A 23,710-nucleotide genomic window follows, 5' to 3' on the forward strand; every position below is an offset into this window, starting at 1 on the left:
CTTAAGGAAGAAATTTCATAAAAATATAGTGTAAGATGTTGTGCACTTAAAAATTGCAGAGGTTAAATCTCATGTTAAGTGTTTTTACCACAAGAAAACAAACAAGGAGACACAAGAATTTTTTTGTAGGTGATAGAAATCCTTATTACTTTGATTTTGGTGATGGTTTCATGGGTGTATGCCTATGTCCAAACTCATCAAAATGCATATATTAAAATATACATTTTTTATAAATAAAGTATACATGAATAAAGCTGGGGAAAAAAAACCCTTAGCTTTAAAAAAGAACCCCACAAGGCATTAATGGACATTTGAATTAAAAACAGGTATTATCATAAAAAAATACAGTGTATGCGATAGAACAGTATATTAAAATATACAGGGAGCATCTGGAGAAAAATGGATGATGACAACGCTAAAATTAGCTAAGGACTAACCAAAGGAAAGAAAAAACAGAAGACATTCTAGAAAAAGCTAGAAAGGCCAGATCTATCAAAAAGCTTCTGGAACAGACACTGTTCCAGAAAACAGTCTATATATTTTTCCTGTGATGATGTCCATTTCCTTTCCTGCTCTCTTATCTTAGTTTCCATTCAGGAATATCCCTCATAAAAAAAAGGAGTAATTATTTGCATGTTCATATCAAACTACATAATGATTTAGATGCCCCCCCCCCACTGAACTACATTTTGATTTTACGCTAAGCATTTTAGAAGCTGTAGACAGGGGGTGCCTGGGTGGCTCAGTGGGTTAAGCATCTGCCTTCAGCTCAGGTCATGGTCCCAGGGTCCTGGGATCAAGCGCAGCATCGGGCTCCCTGCTCAGTGGGGAGTCTGCTTCTCCCTCTACCCTTACCCCCTGCTCATGATCAACCAGTCTCTCTCTCTCTCCCTCTGTGCCAAATAATAAATAAAATCTAAAAAAGAAGAAGAAGAAGAAAAAGCTGTAGACAGTAGTAAATTCCTGATCCTAATGTCCTAGAGACTTTTTATAACAATCCCCTGGGAACCCACAGGTTGACCTACCCATAATTTTAAAAACGGTATGGTAAGGACCTATTGGACATTCAGTTAGTGAATTATATTGGATAGAATACAAAATAAGCCATTAGTAGAGAGCTTTCTCTTTTGCAAACACTGTTATTCCAATGTGCCCGTGTGGTTCATTGTGACCATAAATGCAATTTCCAAATGTACCTAACTAATGATTATAGAACAATTTTAAATTAACTTCCTCTTGGCGATCATTAAAATTGGAATCCTTGTTGGTGCCCTCAGCAGAAAGCATCTGCCCAGGTGACATTGTTTACCTCTCTCTTGCTCAAGGGATTTCTTTAGGAATGACACATGTGGCTTCTCATAGAACACTCAGGCAGCTCAGAAACACATTACTGCCACATGGAGAATGCAGAACATAGCTGAAAGAAGGAGAGTTTATTTCTTCAAACAAACATGAGTTGTAAAACCCAGTATGATGGCTCCAAGGGACGTTATTCCTAATGATCTTATTAGAGAATCACGATGATATTTAGGACAAGAAAATAAATTGAAATATATTTTATAACTTACTCAGAATGAATTTAAAAAAATATAAAACACATATTGGTTATTTTAAATTTAGAAGTACATAGAGAAAAAAACAGAATATCCTGAAATGGTTATTAAAATATATCTTGGGAATGATGATATTATAACATTTCTATATTTTGATCACTCTAGGTAATGCTGATCCAGAAGGCCAGGGTTACTGCCAAGCAGGATTTAGTCTGGATTTTTATAAGGTGAATTCCTTTGGTCTTGTAGCTTCTAATATTTGTATTATCTTTTTGATTTTTTTTTTTTTTTGCCCTCTTGCCCTCTGTCTCACTCCCATCCCCACCCCCATAAACCACAACCACCAAAAGAACCTTTAGGTATATATCTAGCCTGTTTTAGCAACTTCTTCAAATGTTTTTGTTTGCTCTTTATTTTTATTAATCTATGCAGATGACAAACTCTTAAAATAGCACAGAAATACATGTGATGAAAAGAAACAGTCTTTCTTCCCATCTCTTGTGATAGTCATTTTAAATGAAAAATCTCAAAAACTCAGTGGGAAAAATGTGCTTCCAAAAAAAATCACAAGAATCAGTGAATTGCTTTATCTCTTAGCTGTAATTCACTGATAAGATTTAACATTAGTGTTAAAATTCACACATCCTTTCACAAAAATAAACAGAGATGCCTAGTAAGAGGGTACAAAGATTTCATGGTTTTGAAAATAGTATAGAAAAAATTCTTCAGCCTACAAAATTCATTGTCTTTTTTTTTTTAATCATTGTCCTTTTTTTTCCTACTGAAAGTTAAGGATGCAGAGGTTGGAAGGTGGGGTTGTAAAGAGAAGGAAAAATTTATATTTGCTAGTCTGGAGTTTTTGCTTTCTCTCCTGAGAAGGGGAGAGGGAGGTGGTTGCAGATGTATGGAAAAAATAGGCCTTACTGTGGCCTTGAGAAAAATAGAAACTGAATTTTCTTTTTGTTGCCAAGGCTCAAAAGATGTCTGCTACATTACACAGCATTAAACTTGTGTATATTTTGCTTACCTGAGGCAGTGCCAAAGAACTGAATTTATATATCCTCAGGGGAGAGAATTCAATTTAGCTAATTGAGTCAAATGAAAATTATTTACTATGCTAACACACTAAATAGTGGAAAGCAAGAAAAAGAAATAAAATGAGCTGCATGCCTCTGATAGAAGGGCCTCATTTAAAAATTGCTTTTTTATGTATAACAAATTGTTAGAGCAATGCTTATTAACAATGATTTATCACCTTTTAAAAAAAATCTGTTTTGTTTTGTTTTCCCAATTGTTGCTATTTTTGTTTTGTAGAATGGAGACCTCATAGTAGGAGGACCGGGAAGTTTTTATTGGCAAGGTAGGTTCCATGAGCAGAGAAGAAATGCCCATTTGTTGTTACTAACAAGAAGGTGAAGCACAAGTAACAATCAAACGTTGACCTTTTATTGCATTCATTTTATATCCATGTTCATGGTTTCCCAAATGATTGAGCTATCATTTCCCATTGTACATTGTTATATAAATGATATTTTAAAATACTGTTGCAACTTAATTCATTTATTCACCACATATTTATTGAGGCTACGCCAGGCTTTGTGCTGCTAGATGCTGGGGATACAGTGATGAGTAAAGACAGACATTGTTCCTACCCTCACAAGGTTAATACCTGGGGGAAGATGCAGGCATTAATCCAACACTCACGCAAGTACCTGAGACAGTCTGCACGTGGTACTCACTGTGAAGGAAAGGCATGTCATGATGGAGCCATGAGAGTGTAGGAGGCTTCTCCGAGGGTGTTTCTTGCAGATGTTTTGTCCTCTGAACACTGGCGGACAGGGGACTGAAATACAACCTGTGCTCTGCTTCGGGAGCCCTGAACTAGATGTGGGACAGCATCTGCCCAAACGGGATGATGCCTTCTAATTCTTATAAAGGAGTTACATAGGCCAGCAGCTTCCCTAAGGTCAACTAACTTGGAAGCAAGCAACCCTGAGCTGAGATCTGAACTTTGCTAGGAGGTAACTAGCAAAGAGAGAAGGGACCTTATGGAAAGGTTCTATGACCTGAAGCTGAGCAGTCAGGTGAGAGAGAGGGAAACCAGGGTGACCAGAGTCAGGAGATCGGGAGGAGCTGCTGAGTGATGTGGAGCATCCCCCCTGGCCATGAAGGGCTTGCAGGCCAAGGTAAGCAGATTTTTCTTTTCCTGAAAACAATAAGAAGTCCCTGGTGGATTGCAGGAGTTTAAACAGATGGCCTTAGCTACAGTAATTAATTGTTGCTTGTCTTGAGAATAATCGGAAACCACTGGAGAGTTTTAAGCATGGGATGCTATGATCAGATCTGTGTTTTGAAAAGATCACTCTGGTTGTTATATGGAAACTGGATTGGAGGTTGACCAAAGTGAAGTATCAGCAAACCAGTCATAAAGTGATAAGTTAGTTATAAGTTTATAAGGTAAACTAGCTATAAGGTTCAGATGAAGATGCTTGCTTCTTAGAGTGGTAATAGTACAGATTGAAAAGGGGAAGAAATTTGAGAAATATTTTGGGGGAAAATAAACAGCTTATCTAATGGGTTGGATATGTGTGGGTGAGGGAAGGGAGGATGCCAAGCATATGTTTCTGACTTTTGCAAGTGCATGGCTTGTAGGTGGGTCTCACCCACTGAGATGGGGAACCCTGGAAGAGAACAGGTTTGGAGTGCATTGGAGAGGGAATTTTATGAGTTTGCTTTTGGTTATGTTGAATATGAAAATGTTTGAGATATTCAAGGTTCTTCACATAAGTGTTTAGATGTATGGGCTTTAGCTCAGACAAGATATCTAGGCTAAAATACAAACTTCCATCACTTGCATCTTGGTGACAATTAAAGCCATGCATGTGGATGGGATGCCTACATAGAGATGACAGAGAATATTCCCTGAATTTTGGCTGTAAAGTTTAGGATAAAGATGAGTAGACTATGAAAGAGATGAATAGTTGAGTGAAGTTTTTCTTTTAAAATGGAAGACACCTGATCATATTTAAAAGCCAATGGAAGAGTACAAATATTGGGAGTCTGGGAAAGATGGTGGATTAGGAGGACCCTAAGCTCACCTTGTCCCACGGATACAACTAGATAACACTCACATCAGTGTAAATAGCCCAGAAAACAATCCCAAGACTGGCAGAACAAACTCCACAACTGAATGTAGAGAAGACGCCATACTGAAGAGGGTAGGAAAGGTGAAGATGTGGTAGGGAGCTAACCAGACCCCTGGGGCTGTCCTTGGGAGGGAGGGACACTGCAGGCACAGAGAAGGGAAAGAAATAGACTATCATGTCAGGGATCCCTCAGGGGGATGATGAATCCCTATTACATTGGCTTTGAAAACCAGAGGGGCCGACATTCACAAGTTCTTATAACCAGTGGGACTTTAAACCCCAGCATAAACATGCCATCTGCAGGAACCAGCATGGCACTGCCAATACTTACTACCTAACTTGCTAACTCCGTCTGCACTTCAATCGATCTGCCCCCCTCCAGTCAGACAGCTTTAGTCCCAGTTGCTGCAGGTCCCTTCCCATAGACCAGCAAAAAACTTGCTGACACCTTGCCTCCTGCCCCCATGCACTTTGAGGATCCACCCCTTTAACACTCTTGGCCAGAAGACATCCGAAATGGTGTTATATGCAAACAATGAATCATGGAACACTACATCAAAAACTAATAATGTACTGTGTGGTGACTAATATAACATAATAAAAACAAAACAAAAAAATAAAAAACAAAAAACAAAGTGGTGCCATAAGCCTGGCAGCGTGCAAACAGCCCTGACATGGGCCAGCACTACTCCACAGTGACTCCTGGCCTGGGGAGAGGGAAAGATAACCACACACACCCATCAGACTGTGGCCCCAGCAGTGGGCTGGGGACAGTCAGCTGTTCTGACTGCAGGACCTGCCCACCAATGAAAGTCTCTCAGGGAACAACATGGGGAAAGTTCAGTGATGCTGCATCTCTGGCAAATGCCTGGTCTGACTCAAATCAAGCCCAAGACAGCCCCAGACTGGACCACTAACAGCACAGGGACCAAACCCTACCCACAACAGGCAAAGAGAGCCACTGCAGATGCCTGGACTGAAGAAAAAGTAGCTCAGCCACAGCAGCAGGGCACATACAACACACATAGGAGACACTTCTGAAGCGCCAGGTTCTCGTGAACAGGTGACACCACACTGTAGGGGACCTCTTCTTCATAAGGTCACTACTTTCAAGAGCAGGAGATGTAGCTGACTTTCCTAATACACAGTAACAGACACAGAGAGTTGGACAAAATGAGGAGACGGAGGATTATGTCCCAAATGAAAGAATGGGACAAAAATCACAGCAAGTGATCTAAGCAAAATGGAGATAAATAATACGCCCAATAGAGAATTTTAAGTAGTAATCATAAAGATACTCATGGAACTTGAGAAAGGAGTGGAGGGCATCAATGACCCTTATCAAAAAGATAGAAAACATAAAAAAGAACCAATCAAAGATGAAGAACTCAATAAATGACATTAAAAATACATGAGATGAAATAAATAATGGACTAGAGGAAGCAGAAGAACAGGTCACTGGACCTGGAGGATAAAGTAATGGAAAGCAACCAAGCTGAACAGGTGAGGGGAAAAAATAATGCAAAATGAAAAGGCTTAAGGAATTCAGTGATACCATCAAGCATAGTGACTTTCACATTATAGGGATCCCAGAAGAAGAGAGAAAAGGGGGCAGAAAATTTATTTGAATAAATAATAGCTGAAAACTTTCCAAATCTGGGGAAGGAAACATAAATCCAGATCCAGGAGGTACAGGGAGTTCTGCAATAAAATCAATCGAAGGAGGTGCACACGAAGACACATAAGTAATTAAAATGGCAAAAAATAGCATATCAACAGGATTTATTCACAGAACTAGGACAAACAATTCTAAAATTTGTACAGAACCACAAAAGACCCTGATTAGCCAAAGCAATCTTGAAAGAAAAGCAAAGTGGAGGTATCACAATTCCAGATTTCAAGTTACACTACACAGCTATAGAAATCAAAACAGTGTGGTACTGGCACAAAAATAGACACATAGGCCAATGGAACAGAATAGGGAGCCCAGAAATAAACCCATGGTTATATACTCAATTAATGTTCAACAAAGAAGGCAAGAATATCCAATGAGAAAAAGACAGTCTCTTCAACAAACGATATTGAGAAAACTGGACAATTACATGCCAAAGAATGAAATCGGAGCACTTTCTGACACCATACACAAAAATAAACTCAAAATGGATCACGGACCTAAATGTGAGACCAGAAACCATAAAAATCCTAGAAGAGAACATAGGCAGTCATTTCTCTGACATCAGCCATAGCATCTAGGTATGTCTCCTGAGGCAAGGGAAACAAAAGCAAAAATAAGCTATTGGGACTATTTCAAAATAAAAATCTTCCGCACAGCAAATTAAGCAATCAACAAAACTGAAAAACAACCTACTGAATGGGAGAAGGTATTTGCAAATGATATACCCAATAAAGAATTAGTATCCAAAAAATATAAAGAACTTCTACAACTCAATACCAAAAAATAAATAATCTAATTAAAAATGGTCAGAAAACTTGAACAGACATTTCTCCAGAGAAGACACACAGGTGGCCAACAGACACATGAAAAGATGCTCAGTGTCACTAATCAGGGAAATGCAAATCAAAACCACAATGAGATAGCACCTCATACCTATCAGAATGGCTAAAATCAAAACACAAGAAACGACAAATGTTGGCAAGGATGTGGAGAAAAAGGAACCCTTGTGCACTGCTGGTGGGAATGCAAACTAGTGCAGCCACTGTGGAGGCTTCCTCTGAAAATTAAAAAATAGAATTACCTATGATCCCATAATTTCACTACTGGATATTAACCCAAAGAATACAAAAACACTAAGTCAAAAAGATATATGCACCCCTATGTTTATTTCAGCATTCTTTACAATAGCCTAATTATGGAAGCAGTCCAGCTGTCCATCAATAGATGAATGGATAAAGAAGTGGTATATAAACAATGGTGGAATATTACTCAGCCATAAAAAAGAGTGAAATCTTGCCATTTGCAACTACATGCATCGATCCATGTTAGGGTTTACTACTAAATGAAATAAGTCAGTCAGAGAAAGACAAATTCCATGATTTCACTCATATGTGGAATTTAAGAAACAAAACAAATGAACAAATTTAAAAAAGAGAAAAACCAAAACACAGACTCTTAACTATAGAAAACAAACTGATGGTTACCAGAGGGAAAAAGGGGGGACAGGGGATGAGTGAAATATATGAAGGGGATTAAGAGTACACTTATTTTGACAAATACTGAGCAATGAATAGAATTACTGAATCACTATATTGTACACCTGAAACTAATATAACACTGCATGTCAACTATACTGGAATTAAAATAAAAAATAAAATAATAAAAAACTACAAATTTTTTTTTAAAAGCCAATGGAAGAGATCTGGGAGATGGGTTTATGATAAAATTGTATGTGAAATTACTATTTTTTTTAAGATTTTATTTATTTATTTGAGAGAGAGAGAATGAGAGAGAGAAAGCACATGAGAGGGGGGAGGGTTAGAGGGAGAAGCAGACTCCCCGCCGAGCAGGGAGCCCGATGTGGGACTCGATCCAGGGACTCCAGGATCGTGACCTGAGCTGAAGGCAGTCACTTAACCAACTGAGCCACCCAGGTGCCCCTGAAATTACTATTAAGCTTAATTCATACATGTACAATTATGAACATCAAATAATTAACATTTCAGTCTTAAAAATTATTTTGCAAATTGAAAAACTATATTTTATGCAGCAGATGGTTATAAAGTAAAAATTATGTGTGTTTAAAAAGATTTCTTCTAGTTCACTTGACTAGATAATCTAATTCACTTGATTAGATAATTCTTTCCTTTCCTTAAGTTAAAATGTCAGATACTGATGATTTGCTGAAAAGTAGCCATACCAAGGAGATTTAGAAGCATTGTCTGTGATAGGTAATGTAAAATTTTATTTAGGCTTAAGATTATAATGTTTATTGAAGCAACTAAAGAAAACAAAGGCAGTGTGTATGTGGGAGGTGGGAAGGGGATATTTAGTTTTAAACCAGAGAAAATTGGCAAATTCTGTAGACATTGTTCACAATCATTTCAGGCACAGTCACTGGGAAATATTTATGGCCAGATTTGATAGTTTTATTCCTTTTGGACTTCAAACAGAAAGATTGTGTGAATTATCAGTAAATTCCCAAAGAATAATTTGGCTTTAAAACTAAAATTAATATTAAATGTTAGTTTCTTGAAGTCATTTCTCCAGTTTTCTCCCAAGAAGCATGAGATCACACTCGTCCCTTAGATGTCCATTATAAATATAGGAATGCATGGAAATTGTGGTGGAAAATTGTTGGCCATCTTTTGGATATTTGACCACCCCAATATGATCATATTTCAAGACTTTTAATAGTGACTTTATTTGGGAGATATTAGCCAAAGTTCTTACCATATCATTGTTGGCAGCCATGGATTCCTTTTTTTTTTTTTTTTTTGCTAAAATTCTGGATCTCACTGGACCTCACAGCCTCCCATTGTCATAATTTTATGCTCTATGTATACATTTTAACATAAAAATTAAGAGCTCAAAGGTTATGTAATTCCCTCCCTTAACATAACTGATAGATTTCGCGATCTATTAATTAAGTGATTTAGATTTAATCTGTATTTTGTGAGAACACAAAATGTCTTCTTAGAATGCCAAAGGAGACCTTGGTTGTAATGCCAAATATCCTAAAAGTGAAACCACATGACCTGAGAGAAAGCACTCATGCTCTCTGGGCCTCAGCTTCCCCACTTATAAGAAGTTATGCTTTGGCTAGATGATCTCAAAATTAGATGATGTTTCTTCTATCCATGATGTTCCAGATTAAAAATTTAATTCATAAATTTTGCCAACAGGTGTCTTTACTCCAACATTTTTCTCATTTGGAAATGGAGGGAGTATGTATTATGAAGGCATTGGGAAGACAGATAAAATTGTGTAGTTCATCTTTGGTTCTTCTGTCAGAATGGAAAGTTCTATCCAGCTGTAACCAGTTTTACCTTGCAATTTGGCATGTGGGAAAATTCATCATCAAAAATGCAAGCAATTCCATGATTATTTTCAAGGGAGTATATATTATTCACAGGGCCTGTCTCTTGCATTCATTCAGCTAATGTATTAATTTGTTTGAACACAGGTCAGGTGATCACTGCCAGTATTGCAGATATCATTGCAAATTACTCATTCAAGGATATTCTAAGGAAATTGGCTCGAGAAAAACAGACAGACGTGGCTCCAGCTTCCTATGATGATAGTTACCTTGGTGAGAATTGTTGCTCAACACATTTGTTGTTTCTCAAAAGGCAAACATATTAAATGTAGATGCAAATTTTATTCCTCACTTATCTGATATTATTCTGCAACTTATGCAAATTTTCTTTCCTTATTAGCTTAGAATGGACTTTCTTTTGTTGAGCCATATTATATGTCTTTTCTTTAGGTTCAGCCTATTTTCTAGGCTCCATAACAGAATCTTTCTTCAAATTCAACAACCATTTTTTTAATTTTAAAAATTTCAATAAATTAGACTAGATGGATACTTCCTTCGCACAATAAAACATTGACCTCAGCCCCAAAGTCAATATCTTATTTAGTGGAGGATTTTGATGGTTACTTCTGTGTTTCAATTTAAACGGTAGTATGCAGTTATGCAATCAAACACTAACCATCATAGTGTCTTGCACATAAAATATTTTGCCAATTGTAGATAGTATGAATTAGTGGGGCTGCCCAACACTGTAGGGGCAACATGCTAGTGGTCCTTTCCAGTTTTTAGAGCAACAACAAAAGACCTTCAAATAGTTGCTAGAATATTGTCAAAATGTATTACATGCAAACAATGTCATTGCACCTCTGTTGCTTCCCACTTTTGGTATCCTATTGGCATTTTGATGGCTTAATAAATTAAGCAAAATGTAGTTATATTTTTCACCTCACCTCACTTTTTTTGTTTTGTTTTTTGTTTTTTGTTTTTCACCTCACCTCGCTTTAGAGGTAAGTGAAATTTGTGGAAAACCATCCTTAAAGAAATTAGGAAGTAGACCTTCTTGATGATCAGAAATAGCAAAACCTGAGCACAAAAGATACCTTTCAGAGTATCATGTCTGATCCTGATGAATTAACAACCTTAAGATGCAGTGGCCACCATTTACACTTTAAGGTGGATTATGAAGCATCCCTCAGAATCTGATTGTGCTGCCATTCTCAGAAGAAGCAGGTCTATTATGCATCCAGGATTTAGTACAGAACTGTTCATATTGGCTTCACTAATTTTTCCCTCTACAGAACCCTAAACTTTTATGTTGCAATATTTGTCGAGATTTCTGAACAAAGCAGTACTATGGTAATTCTTTCATTTTTCTAGACATAGCTCATTTGTAAAGCCTTCAAGCATGATTGGTTTTTCTTTTCTTTAACACAGGATATTCAGTTGCTGCTGGGGAATTTACTGGAGACTCTGAGCAAGGTGAGAGACATTATTGAATGTAAGTCATTTATAAAGCCCGGGAAAGATAAGGTGACCTAAAAAGCCCCTTTATAAAGATAATTTTCGTCACTACACAAAATGTATAAAAATGGAATCCCAGAATGTATATGATAATAATCTATAGAAAAACAAACAAAATACACTTCAGCACAGCTTTATAAGTCTCAAAAAATTCCATAAGACTGAATATCATTCTTTATAAAATCTAGTTAAGCAATAAAAAACAAGTCCAGTAATCCCATGTTATGCATTAAAAAAAAAAAATAAGGTGATTAAATGGCCTACACAAAAGCCATGCTGTTAATGACAGATCAAATTTGAAAAATCAACATCCCCCATCTTTACTTTAATTTCTGGGATCTCATATTGAACATGTCCATACTAAACTCTCCACCAGACTCCAACCCAACATCTCCACATTATTTCCTTTTCCCCTTTGGACATGCTCAAGCCCAAAATAATGGAATGAATTAACCCCTATTCTCATATATGCCCCTCACCTCTGTCCTCTATATCCTGTGAAGGCTGTCATCCCTGGTTTTAATCCACTGATTCTGTAGCCACTCTAATTTCCAGTGGTCAAATGCTACTTTTTTTTAAAGTATAATTTCAAATGTCATCTCCTCCAGAAATCCTTCTTTTACTTCCTTCTGTAAACTCCTATCTCATCTCATTTTTCTTTCTCCTAAGGCACTTATCATTCATTTATTTGTCCAAAATTTTTTGAGCACCTACTCTGTGCCAGACTCTGTATTAAGTGTTGAACACATGGAAGTGAACAGATGATCCTTACTCTCAGAGTTTATGGTCTTAGTGGGGCTGACAGGCATTAAATAATGAACACAAAATACCTGATTAAAAATTGTAGTAAGTGCTAGGATAAAGCTCTAGACATAAAACTAATCCAATCCTCATGACCTAATCACCTCCCAGAGGCCCTGCCTCCTAAGACCATCTCACATTAGGGGTTAGGTTTCAATAGTATGAATTTGGGGGGGGACACAAACATTCAGCCCATAAGAATACCTATCATATACAAGACTGGTATTGTTTATTGAATGACTCAATCATCAATCAATCAATCAATATTTTCTTCTTGTTTCATATGAACCTTAACTACTTTTTACTAATGTGTTTTAATGAATTCACAAAGAATTAAGAGTAAATGAAATGTGGCCTTCCCTAGAAATCATCAGAGCTCTTTTAACTGTTTCATGTCAACAAGACCTACAAAGCAGAAATTCACAGAGCATAAAACACTCTTTATGCAGTGAAGTAGGGGTTGAAAGCAGGGTTTTTTGTGGGTTTTTTTTCATTAAAAGAACAATTTTTCTTTTAAACATAATTTTTAAAGGCCCTGTCTTGCCATTTTTTCTTCAAGATATTAAAAGACAATCTATTTTGGTGGTTAAAAGCATGGACTTTGGAGCTAGACCACTTGAGTTTCAACCCTGACTTTGCCACTTACCAGCTCTGTGACCTAGTTACCTGAATCTCAGTGCCTCCATTTCTTAATTTCTAGAAGAGAGATGGTGGTGATGATGATGATGATGATAATGGTAATGATGATGATGATGGTGATGACGATAACAATGAAGATGATAGTATTATCTATATCATAGGATTCTTATGAGGATTAAATAAGCTATTCCTATATGTTCATTAAACAGTAGAATAATTGCTGATACATAACAAATGCTATTTAAATATTAGCTATAAGAAGAAAGAACTCTTGGGTTAGGGACCATCAGAGATAAAATTGAATTCCTAGTACCCTAGAAGAGTCAAATCTTATAATCACTCAGTGATTTAGCAAAGGAAACTGTAAAATATGCCAAATGATTTTAAACATGACATTAAACTCTTGGAAAGTTCCCCCACCCAGTACAGCATTTAGTCCTGACCCAAGGAAATTAAGAGGGATGCATGACAGCATATCACAGAGCAAGACAGTAGAAGATCATAGTGATTTTCCGTCAGATCACAGAAATAACTAGATGGATCCAAGTTTTAAATGATTTGTGGATATGTAAAGGCACTATCAGAGATCATGATCCATTTATCAGACCACACCAAGCCATGACTACCCATGTTCACTACTTACTTAATTAGACTGGAAAGAATTGGAATTCTATGAAAAACAGTGAGTGACTTGATGTCCTCTAGATGAGAGGTCCTTAATATGGGATCCTTGGACTCTGGATGGTACATGGATGGACTTCACAGGATTTGCACCCCTAGAAATTATATGCAAGGTTTTGCAGGCATGTGAACTTTTCCAATGAGAGGATCCATAACTTCCATCTACTTCCCAAGTGTGCTCGTGATTCAAAAAGATTAAAATATTTTGTTCTTGTTTTAGAGTCTGATGTGGTGAGCCAAAAACCAAGAAAGTGATCTGGCCAATCCTAGAGAATATGAATGCCTGCTTTTTAGAGGTTAAACAGTAGAAATATTATAAAGCATGTGGCACACTCTCTAGTGGGTAGAAGACATTCGATAGACACTAGCCTCCTTTCTGCTTCTCACTAATGGGGTTGATGGCCAGGTCATGTATTTTGAGGCCAGGTATCTAACTTTTTCCTCCATGTATTATTGATATTAAGAGAAGGTTTACCATGAGTTACTGAAATGGATCTAAGAAAAGTCACTTATTTTCCCTCCCAACTGAATATTTTTACATTTGAGTGACAGTTCTAACTTACCTTAAACTACAAACAATTTCCCCATCTTGATCATTTGTAAATCATTATGAACATTTTTAACCAGCATTTACTTTTTTTTTCTTTTTTTTTATTCTTATGTTAATCCCCATACATTACATCATTAGTTTTAGATGTAGTGTTCCATGATTCATTGTTTGTGCATAACACCCTGTGCTCCATGCAGAATGTGCCCTCCTCAATACCCACCACCAGGCTAACCCATCCTCCCACCCCCCTCCCCTCTAGAACCCTCAGTTTGTTTTTCAGAGTCCATCGTCTCTCAGGGTTCGTCTCCCCCTCCGATTTCCCCCGCTTCATTCTTCCCCTCCCGCTACCTTCTTCTTCTTCTTTTTTTTTTTCTTAACATATATTGCATTATTTGTTTCAGAGGTACAGATCTGAGAGTCAACAGTCTTGCACAATTCACAGCGCTTACCAGAGCACATACCCTCCCCAGTGTCTATCACCCAGTCACCCCATCCCTCCCACCCCACCCCCCACTCCAGCAACCCTCAGTTTGTTTCCTGAGATTAAGAATTCCTCATCCAACATTTACTTTTAATAACTCCTAGTGTTGTGGCCATGTGAGGTTGCAGACTCCAAAGTTACTGAGTGTGATGGTTGTTGTCTTTTAAATGAAATTCTGAATGTTTGTGGAATGCTTAGTAGTGGTTGTCATGTATTTCAAATGGGATAGTCAGTCTTTTCTGGTTCATAGGCCTGATTCTGGAATCAGTCAACTCCATTATATCGGATGGTGGTTTGTTGTTACATGCCAATTTAATTCATACCAAGTAAAGATTACTGAAAACTGAGCAGTGTGCTACCAGTTCTGCCACCTTTCCTAGAAATCTGTCCAGATAGCTTAGTTTTTTTTTTTTTAAGATTTATTTATTTATTTGAGAGAGTGAGAATGAGAGAGAGAGAGTACATGAGAAGGGGGAGGGTTAGAGGGAGAAGCAGGCTCCTCGCTGAGCAGGGAGCCCGATGCGGGACTCGATCCAGGGACTCCAGGATCATGACCTGAGCCGAAGGCAGTCGCTCAACTAACTGAGCCACCCAGGCGCCCCGGGATAGCTTAGTTTTTCTAAGCCTGGTTGTATTCTTCAAGGACATGCTTCACCTTCTCTCCCATTGCTGAGGTTGAGCAGTCCATGCTCCTTTGTAAGGTTAACTCTCCACTTTGCACTAGGCTTCATTCCCTCTCATGACTCAAAGAAGGGACTCCAGCCATTCCTAATTCTCTATCTCATATCATCAGATTTTTTAATCATCCCCATGAATAGACAAGCATACTGTTATTTCTCACATCTTAAAAAGAAAATGTCTTATTCCACTTCCCCCTCCAGCAAGCACCTGTATTCTCTGCTTCAAGAGCTGTCACTCTTCTCTGCCTGTATCTCTTGTCTTCCAGTTCCACCGTCCCCCTCCTCTTAAACTCACTGCTCACTGAAACAGCTTGTGTCAAGCAAACCAGAGGCCTCATGCAACTCATCTTCCTTAACTCTCAGGAGCATCTGACAGAGTTCATCATTCCCTCCTCATTTCTTCACTCGACTACCCAGACACTTGCGGCTCCTTCTCCATCTCTGATTCCCCTTTAATTTCTCTCATCTCACTGAAGTGTCCCCGGGTTAAATATTTGGGCTTTTTATTTCCTCTTTGAGTTTTGGTACTCTCATCCAGTCTCACTTATTTTTCCAGCTTATACTGAATTCCAGGCTTGTGGTACTTCTCCAGATTACACTGAATTCTAGGTTCAGGGATACATGTTCTAAGATCTAGAACCTCAAACTCAATACTCAACATCTCTATTTGAATAGCTGTCTCAGGCTTAATGTGCTCATGAGCAAACTCCTAACCTTCCCCCCGAAACGTGATCTACCCTCCAACAGCTTCATCTCAGTAAGTGACAATGCCATCCTCCCAGTTGCTCAAGCCAAATACCTTGGAAGTCAGCCTTGGGCTGTACTCTTTCTCTCACACCCCATCCATATCCAATTCATGAGTAAATCCTGCTAACTAAACTCTCAAAGTATGACCGGAATCTGACCACTTCTCACTTCCAGCACAGCTTCTACTTTATTGCAGTAGACTCTTACCCGGTCTCTCTGAATTTACCCTTGTCCCCCTGTAGTCTGCTCTAAATCCAGCAGCTAAAGTGGTCCTTTAGAAACAGAAGTCAGATTGTGTAACTTCTTCGATCCAGTGATTTTTCAACTCATTCAGTCTGAAACTCAAGTCTTCACAATGATCTGAGAGACTCCATTCATGAGGCTACTAGTTACTTTGACCTCATCTCCTACCCCTTTACTCCTCACTCCCTCTTCTCCAGCTACCGTGGTCTCTTTGCTATTCTTTGAATACTCCAGACACACTTCTACCTCAGGACCTTTGCACTTGCCATTCTTTCTGACTAAAACATACTTTTCCCACTTCTCCATAAGAAAAGCCTCACTTTCTTCAGTCTTTGCTCCAATGTCACTTTCTTGCCATGTCCTTTCCTGCTAATTGTGCCCTAATAAGTCATACGTCCTTCCCCATCCTACCTCCAGCACTCCCTGTACCATTTTACTGTTTGTTTTTTCTCACTCACTACACTTATCCCCTTCAAATATGCCATTTCATTGACTATGCTTTTTAAATTGACTGTCTCTTCCAACCAGAGTATAAGTTCCGTGAAAGCAGGGAATTTTGTCCATTTTGCTCACTACTGTATACTCCATTTGCCTATAAATATTTGTTGATTGAATGAATGGATTTACTATTGAAAAGTCCAACATCTAACCCCAAATGAATCTTTTTTGATTATTAATGCTAATAGCATGACCACCCACCTCTGCTAGAACACAGCACACCAGATATAGTTGATGCTAGAACTTGTGCTATACCTTTCAGGGCAGGATGAGGGGAAGGGAAATTTAAGTGGGAGGGGATTCTCTTCCAGGCCCTTCCTACTTAAATTAAACTAAATTTTTAACCCCAATGAATCAAAGGTTGGTTTAGATTTATAGAAACAAGAACTGAAAGATTTTTGATAATTAGCAATTCCAACTCCCTCCAATTGCAGGTAACTGGAAAAATGAGGTTAAATGACACATCCCAGGTATACGGCAGGCCCAGGAATAACACCATTACCTTCTGAATCTAGAGCCAGATCATAGTGCAATGAGTTATATGGACCCTTTCCCCCAGATTTGCCTCTTCTGTTTCTATTAGTGAAGCTTCCCTTTTGGGGGACCCTTAGCTACCAGGTCACCTGCTAATTCTACTACCAGTAAACATTTCCAAGGGGGCCAGACTCGTGTCATTTATGATGGCTTTTCTTTAGGTAACCAGAATTGTTTTAACATGTTCATGTGACAGAAGCTAAACTTTTTACACTAATACAAAAGATGTCACCACAGTGAAAGCTAGAGAAACCCAGAGTAAGAGGTTTAATCTACAAATCACACACAGAGCTGAGAAGCCAGGCTTATGCTATACAGGCAAAAACACATGGAGACCAGTGATGAAGACTGGTAAATCTCACAGTACAACTTTTGTTCTGTATTCCATAGTCTGTAGCAGAAGCAAAAGGAAACACAAAACCATGACTTCACACTTCCAGCTCTTCACATGGTGGTTACTCATGTAAAAAGCACTATCTTTAACTGATGTGTTGCATAACTTTAAAATATATGTAATCCCCCTCCTCAATGACTATTTTTATCCCCAGAACTGGTTGCCGGCATTCCAAGAGGAGCACAGAATTTTGGATATGTGAGTACAAAGAATGCATTGCTGGATATTTTCTTATATATGCAAAGAAATGCTTCATTGCATTCAACTTTTAAATGGTTTTAAATGCCTTTTAATAGTGAGCTCCTATAGATCCATGCTTGTATGCTTGTTTGCTTACTAAAAAAGGAAGGAAAACAAATGAAGCTAGATTTTTTTTTTTTCCTGATCTATGTACAGAATCAGCTACAGAGTTTGTGGGACCTGGTGCAAAATGAAGATGCAGGGCCCTTTGTCCAAATTTAAGAATTTCAGGATCACAACAGCTGGGCATTAAACCAAGGGTGGGGTCTGATTGAACGTGGGGACCAGTGTGACGGCGCAGGTCACACCCATGAAGCCCACACGATTCTTGTGCTTCATCCAGGAATAATTGCAGAGAATACTGTTGCTGATGTGCTCAGCATTTTAATATGCCTCATATGGTAGAAATGAGAAAATCAATTGTTATTACACTAGCGTATTTGTTTCCTGAGACTGCCACAACATTACCATAAACTGGGTGGCTTAAAACAATATAAAATTATTTTCTCATAGTTCAAGAAACCAGAGTCTGAAATCCCAGTGTCAGGCAGCGTGTCACTTCCTGCAGCGCGTCTAGCAGAGGATCTTTCTTGTCTATTCCGGCTTCAGGTGGCCCCTGCCTTTTTTTGGTGTGTGTCAGCATGACTCCAATCTCTGCCTCTGTCTTCAGATGGCCTTCTTCCATCTGTGTCTATGTGTGTCCTCTCCTTTCTGATGAGAACATCAGTCATTGGATATAGGGCCCACCCTAAACCCAGGATGATTTCATTTCAAGTTCCTTAATGTATTTCATCTACAGAGACCTTATTTCCAAATAAGGTCACCTCCTGAAGTTCTGGGCAACATGAACTTTGGAGGGATACCATTCAGACCCGTTATACCTACTTACCACAAAATTAGGAAAAGAAAATCAAGAGACCTTCTGAAAAGAAAAAGTTATATTTTAAATAATGTTTATTTTTTAAAAAGTCTAGTGAAATAGTATCTGCAGATTTTAGGTTGGCTGAATAGAATTAAAGGTAATATTTTTGCTATGTAGATAACATTTAAAATTTTCAGTTTTGTTTTTTTGTGAAGAGCCATAATCATCAGTTTCTCATAATAATGTAAACACAGAAATGAATTTAGACAAAAACCCTGATTAGATCAATTAACTGGCCATCAGGTTAATGGGTCTCAGAGTTCATTTGAATTCAATTTCTATTTTCCCTTTTCAGATTAGTAAGCATGCATTTTATCTGAAAGTATCACAGTCTTAACCATAAATAAAAGTTAAATTGGATTTTTTTAAAGATCATTCTTACGGGATTACATTTTTGTTTTACATATAGTTAATAATTAACTACTCTTCCCCAAAATTTAAAAATGACTTAAGTTGTAATTTAAAATGTTTTTTTCTCCAATTCTGTCAAATGATGTAACCTATCTAATCTCTATGATTTCAGGTTTCAATCATTAACTCTACAGATATGACTTTTATTCAGAACTTCACTGGCGAACAGGTGAAGACCTTTTAATACCAAACAATGTCACTCAGGACTAATAGTAAATCACAATATTCATATCATTTATTCATTCATAAAATAAATGTTCACCGAGTACCTACTATATGTTGGAAACTGTTCTAGGCACTGGGAATATAACCATGCACCAGACAGACAAGATCCCAGCTTTCATGCAGCAGTGTCACTAACTACTGGAGTCTGAGAACAATCCTGTTATGTTGTAGGCCCGTATATAGTGTGCCTGGTGGTGAGTTCTAGGTATCCGCCTTCCCTCTGAGAAAACACAGGCTTCTCGTAGGCCCCATTGTATCTGTCAGAGTCAATGGGCCTGTGCTCTGCCTCCCTTTCTCACTGTGACTGGAGCCCTCCACCCTCCCAACATGATGTGGAGGTTGACAGGCTATCTTGTTCTGGTCCCTTCCTCCCAGGGACTAGATATTGTTCCTCATCCACCATCACTGGCTGAGGTCTTATTATGAATGAGGGACATGTCTGTCATTCTCCTAACCTAATATGGCCTGAGGTCATACTTTATCCACCACCCTGAGTTGTCCGGGGTATTGTGACCTGTTGAAATTTGCCACATTCCTTTAAACAATGAATGTGGTATGGCCATCTAAGGGAGCCAGTCGTTAATTGAATCAGTTTCTCGGGGCAACCCATATTCTCTCCTAGCCAGAAGCCCACACTACTGAACTTCTAGGAAGCCTCACATTTGAATGTGGCCAAGTTACATCTTAACCTTCTGGATCATAGTTTAGGGCCCTTAGATGCTCCATTCTTAGATAGATATGTAGATTTGGAATAATACATTTGTCTAGCAATTTTGATTAATAAAGTTTTCTGTTGAACACAGAGCATTTTTTACATCCCCCCCCCCCCAATTAGGGCTTTGGTCTATCCATTACTCTGCAATTTTCAACAAAGCATTTAACAATGTCCCTCATGATACTCTTGTGGTACATATGGAGAAGTAAGGCCGGGACAATACTGAAGTTGGATGAACTTATAAATTTTGAACTATTCTCAAGTGATGGTAATTAATGGTTTATTGAAAATCTGGCAAGACTTCTCTTTTATCCAGATTTGTTTCACATTTTTATCATTAGAAGCTCTTTAAACATTATTAAATTTGGCCTTTCTATAACTTCTTGTCCTCAATACCACCTAGTTCTTCAGTCTTGAACCTCAGCATTTAATGCATAAATGATGAAACTCCTCTGAGTGAAGTCCACACAATGCCACACCAGAAATAAGAACTTCACTGTATATGTTTGGAATAGAGAAGAGAGGTGGGAAAACTGCATTATTATTACACAGTTAACTCATGCATTCATTCCCTCTGCAAAGAGCATTTGGTACCTGGCAACTATATCCTAGTCTTCAGAATACTATAATAAAAATGCCATAGATTGGGTGGCTAAAAAACCCAAATATTTATTTCTCACAGTTCTGGAAGGCTGGGACGCCCAGGATCAAGAGGTAGGCAGATTCAGTATCTGGGGAGATTCATATAGATAGACATATTCTTAGGTCCTCACTTGGTGGAAGGAGGGCTAGAGAGCTCTCTGGGGTCTCTTTTATGAGGGCACTAACCCCATTCATGAGGACTCCACCCTCATGACCTAATCACCTCCCAAAGGCACCACCTCCTAATACCATCATATTGGGGGTTAGGATCAATATTTGAATTTAGGGGAAGGAAGGCACACAAATATTCATCTATAGCAACTGTATATGTTTGAAATAGAGAAAAGAGGTGGGAGAATTTAATTATTTCATGACACTTGTTAACTCATGTATTCATTCCCTCTGCAAAGAGTATCTGGCACCTGGCACCCACTCTGAGCTAGACCCTAGTCAGGCACTGTAGACAGAAGACTGAACAACACAGACCAAAATCTCTGCCTTCTGTGGAGGACACTTTCTAGTGGATTGTAGACTGATTACATTAGAAGATGATGGGAGGCTAAGTCAGCTAAAGCACTGGATGCCAAAACATGGAAAAAAAACATCTCGACAACTTCAAAACTATGCGCTGAATCTGAAAAGATGATAAATGTTGAAAACATAGCTTGAAAAACAAAAAACTTAAGAGCTAGAATGTGGCTCGCTAATTATCCTCAGAAGAGACTTAGAAACCTTAGTTGACAATGAACTCAATATGAATTGATACTGAGCATGGTTTCCCGTGAAATTAAAACCCTTTTTATGCTTCATTGATATAAAGAGCCCAAAGCAAAGAGTGTAAATCCTACTTAACTCTTCTCTGGGCAATGCATTCATGGGGTATTATCTTTTCTTTGGTATCACATGCAGTATCTCTAAGAAAGAGAGGCCATGATGGTGAGCCAGCTACAAATATTTCCATATGAAATATCATACAGGAGTGGAATTAGATTCATTCTGTGAGGTTCAACATGGCAGAACTAAATAGGATTAAGGACTAGAAGTTACAGAAGTGCCAATTTTAGCAAAGAAAATTCTAATAATTGTGTCCACAAATTGAATGGGCTGATTGTTGAATAGCTGCAGAGGATGACCAAGCAGATGTCAGGGGTACTGAGGGGAAATTATGCATGGGGTCAGCCTGAATGACTTTAAGACTCTGTCCATGTCCAGGAGCCCATGAATTTAATGCAGAAGTCTGCTGCAATGAGATTCATCCTTCAGGAAAAATTGAGAGAGGACTATAAAAATTATTTTTGAACATAAACTATGTCATCTCACGGTTTTTCTTTGCAGATGGCATCTTATTTTGGATATACGGTCACAGTGTCAGATGTTAACAATGATGGGTAAGTTTATAAGAACTTCCTCACTCACCATATGTTATATTCATCCACAAAGATGTTGCATTTTTTTTTCCTTCATGAAATAGATCCTTCCATACTTCTTCAACAAGATAGAGGCTCTCTTGTTTTAATTGTTTTGTTTGGGGTTTTTTTTGGTTCAGGGCAAGAGGATACATCTACTAAAGAATTCTATAGTCCTATTTTATGTCTCTATGGAGATTTTCCACATCTCCCACTTCCAGAAAAGGACTGTTTTACTTAGTTTTATCTTTAATTTAATGAACTGAATAGTCCTTGGCCATTTGAAATCCAAAGCCATAAAAGCATTTGCTCATCTGTCTCTTTACCCTTACTTAGCATGTGATACATTCATAGACCATTTGCACATAAATAAACATTTTTTTTCTCCTGACATGGCTTTAACCAACATACTAGTAATGCCCGTGGAGAAGATGAAATAATAAGTGAACTTTTCAGAGTATGGCAGCAAATTACAATTGAGCTTGGATCAAACACCATGATAAACTATGGTTGTGTTTAAGTCATTCCTTAAAAACAAACTATTATTAAACATCTCTTTGGCTCACTAAAACCATCTAACTGATAGATAAAACAGATGATTAAATAAGAAAGCCAATACATTGAGATAAACTGATTAGCCATCCAATAAATATCATTGGAGCACCTACTGTGTGTCAGCCATTGTTCTTAGTGTACAGAATATGGTGGCGAATAAGGCAAAATAGGTCTCTGCACTCAGAGAGTTCACATTTTTATAAAAATCAAATACCTGCAGAATCCTGACTATGTTCCAGGATCTGGGCTAAGCAAGCACTTTAGATACATCATTGATGGACATTAGCTATGATCTTCATGTAGATAGAAATGTACTTTATATATTATGGTGGCATATGACTGGAGAAAAATTTAGTTACTTTTGCACCTTTTGAAAAATATATTTTTTTAAGATTTTATTTACTTGAGAGAGAGAGAGCACAAGTGGGGGAAGGAGCAGAGGAAAAGGACAAGTAGACTCTGCACTGAGAGCAGAGCCTGATGCAGGGCTCAATCCCACGACCCGGAGATCATGACCTGAGTTGAAATCAAGAGTCGGACACTTAACCGACTGAGCAACACAGGGGCCCCTGGAAAAGATCTTTTTTATTATTCTTCCATTCAGCATATATTTCTCGAGCATCTACTATACACCAGCACTGTTCTAGGTGCTGGGATATAGCAGAGAACAAAATAGACACTGCTACCCTCATAGAAGCTATACTAGAGGTGGGGAGTTGGGGACTACAGACAAAAAGTAAGTCAGTCAAGTCAAGCATATTTAGATGGTGATGAACACCAAATAGGAATAAAAAAAATGGAAGGGCTGAAACCAAGATGTCCTTCAGTAGGTAAATGCACGTTCAGACAACGGAATATTGTTCAGTGCTAAAAAGAAATGAGCTGTCAAGCATGAAAATACATGGAGGAAGCTTAATTGCATATTATGAAGTGAAAGAAGCCAATCTGAAAAGATTACATACGGTATGATCTCAGCTATATGACATCCTGGAAAAGGCAACACTGTGGACACAATAAATGGATCACGGGTTGCCAGAGGCCAGGGGGGAGAGGAGGGATGAACAGGCACAGAGGATTTTTAAGGCAGTGAAGCTACTCTGTAAGACACTACAATGGTGGATCCATGTTGCTATAC

The 23,710-nt window shown here is 38.2% G+C and overlaps 1 protein-coding gene across 2 annotated transcripts in view; it reads left to right on the forward strand.

The window, feature by feature from the left end:
- ITGA8 (integrin subunit alpha 8) overlaps positions 1-23,710 on the forward strand; it is a 176,795-nt gene that overhangs the window by 36,986 nt on the left and 116,099 nt on the right. Inside the window, exons 5-11 of one of the 2 annotated variants that reach the window (XM_021696693.2) lie at positions 1,719-1,780; positions 2,868-2,913; positions 9,841-9,966; positions 11,125-11,169; positions 17,614-17,657; positions 19,145-19,201; positions 21,950-22,002. In XM_021696693.2, the coding sequence (XP_021552368.2) occupies positions 1,719-1,780; positions 2,868-2,913; positions 9,841-9,966; positions 11,125-11,169; positions 17,614-17,657; positions 19,145-19,201; positions 21,950-22,002 (433 nt within the window). The remainder of the gene's footprint in view (positions 1-1,718; positions 1,781-2,867; positions 2,914-9,840; positions 9,967-11,124; positions 11,170-17,613; positions 17,658-19,144; positions 19,202-21,949; positions 22,003-23,710) is intronic. The other variant, XM_021696694.2, reaches the window with a different exon arrangement.

This window comes from Neomonachus schauinslandi, chromosome 5, assembly GCF_002201575.2.
Source record: "Neomonachus schauinslandi chromosome 5, ASM220157v2, whole genome shotgun sequence".
In the NCBI taxonomy this organism is placed as follows: Eukaryota; Metazoa; Chordata; class Mammalia; order Carnivora; family Phocidae; genus Neomonachus; species Neomonachus schauinslandi.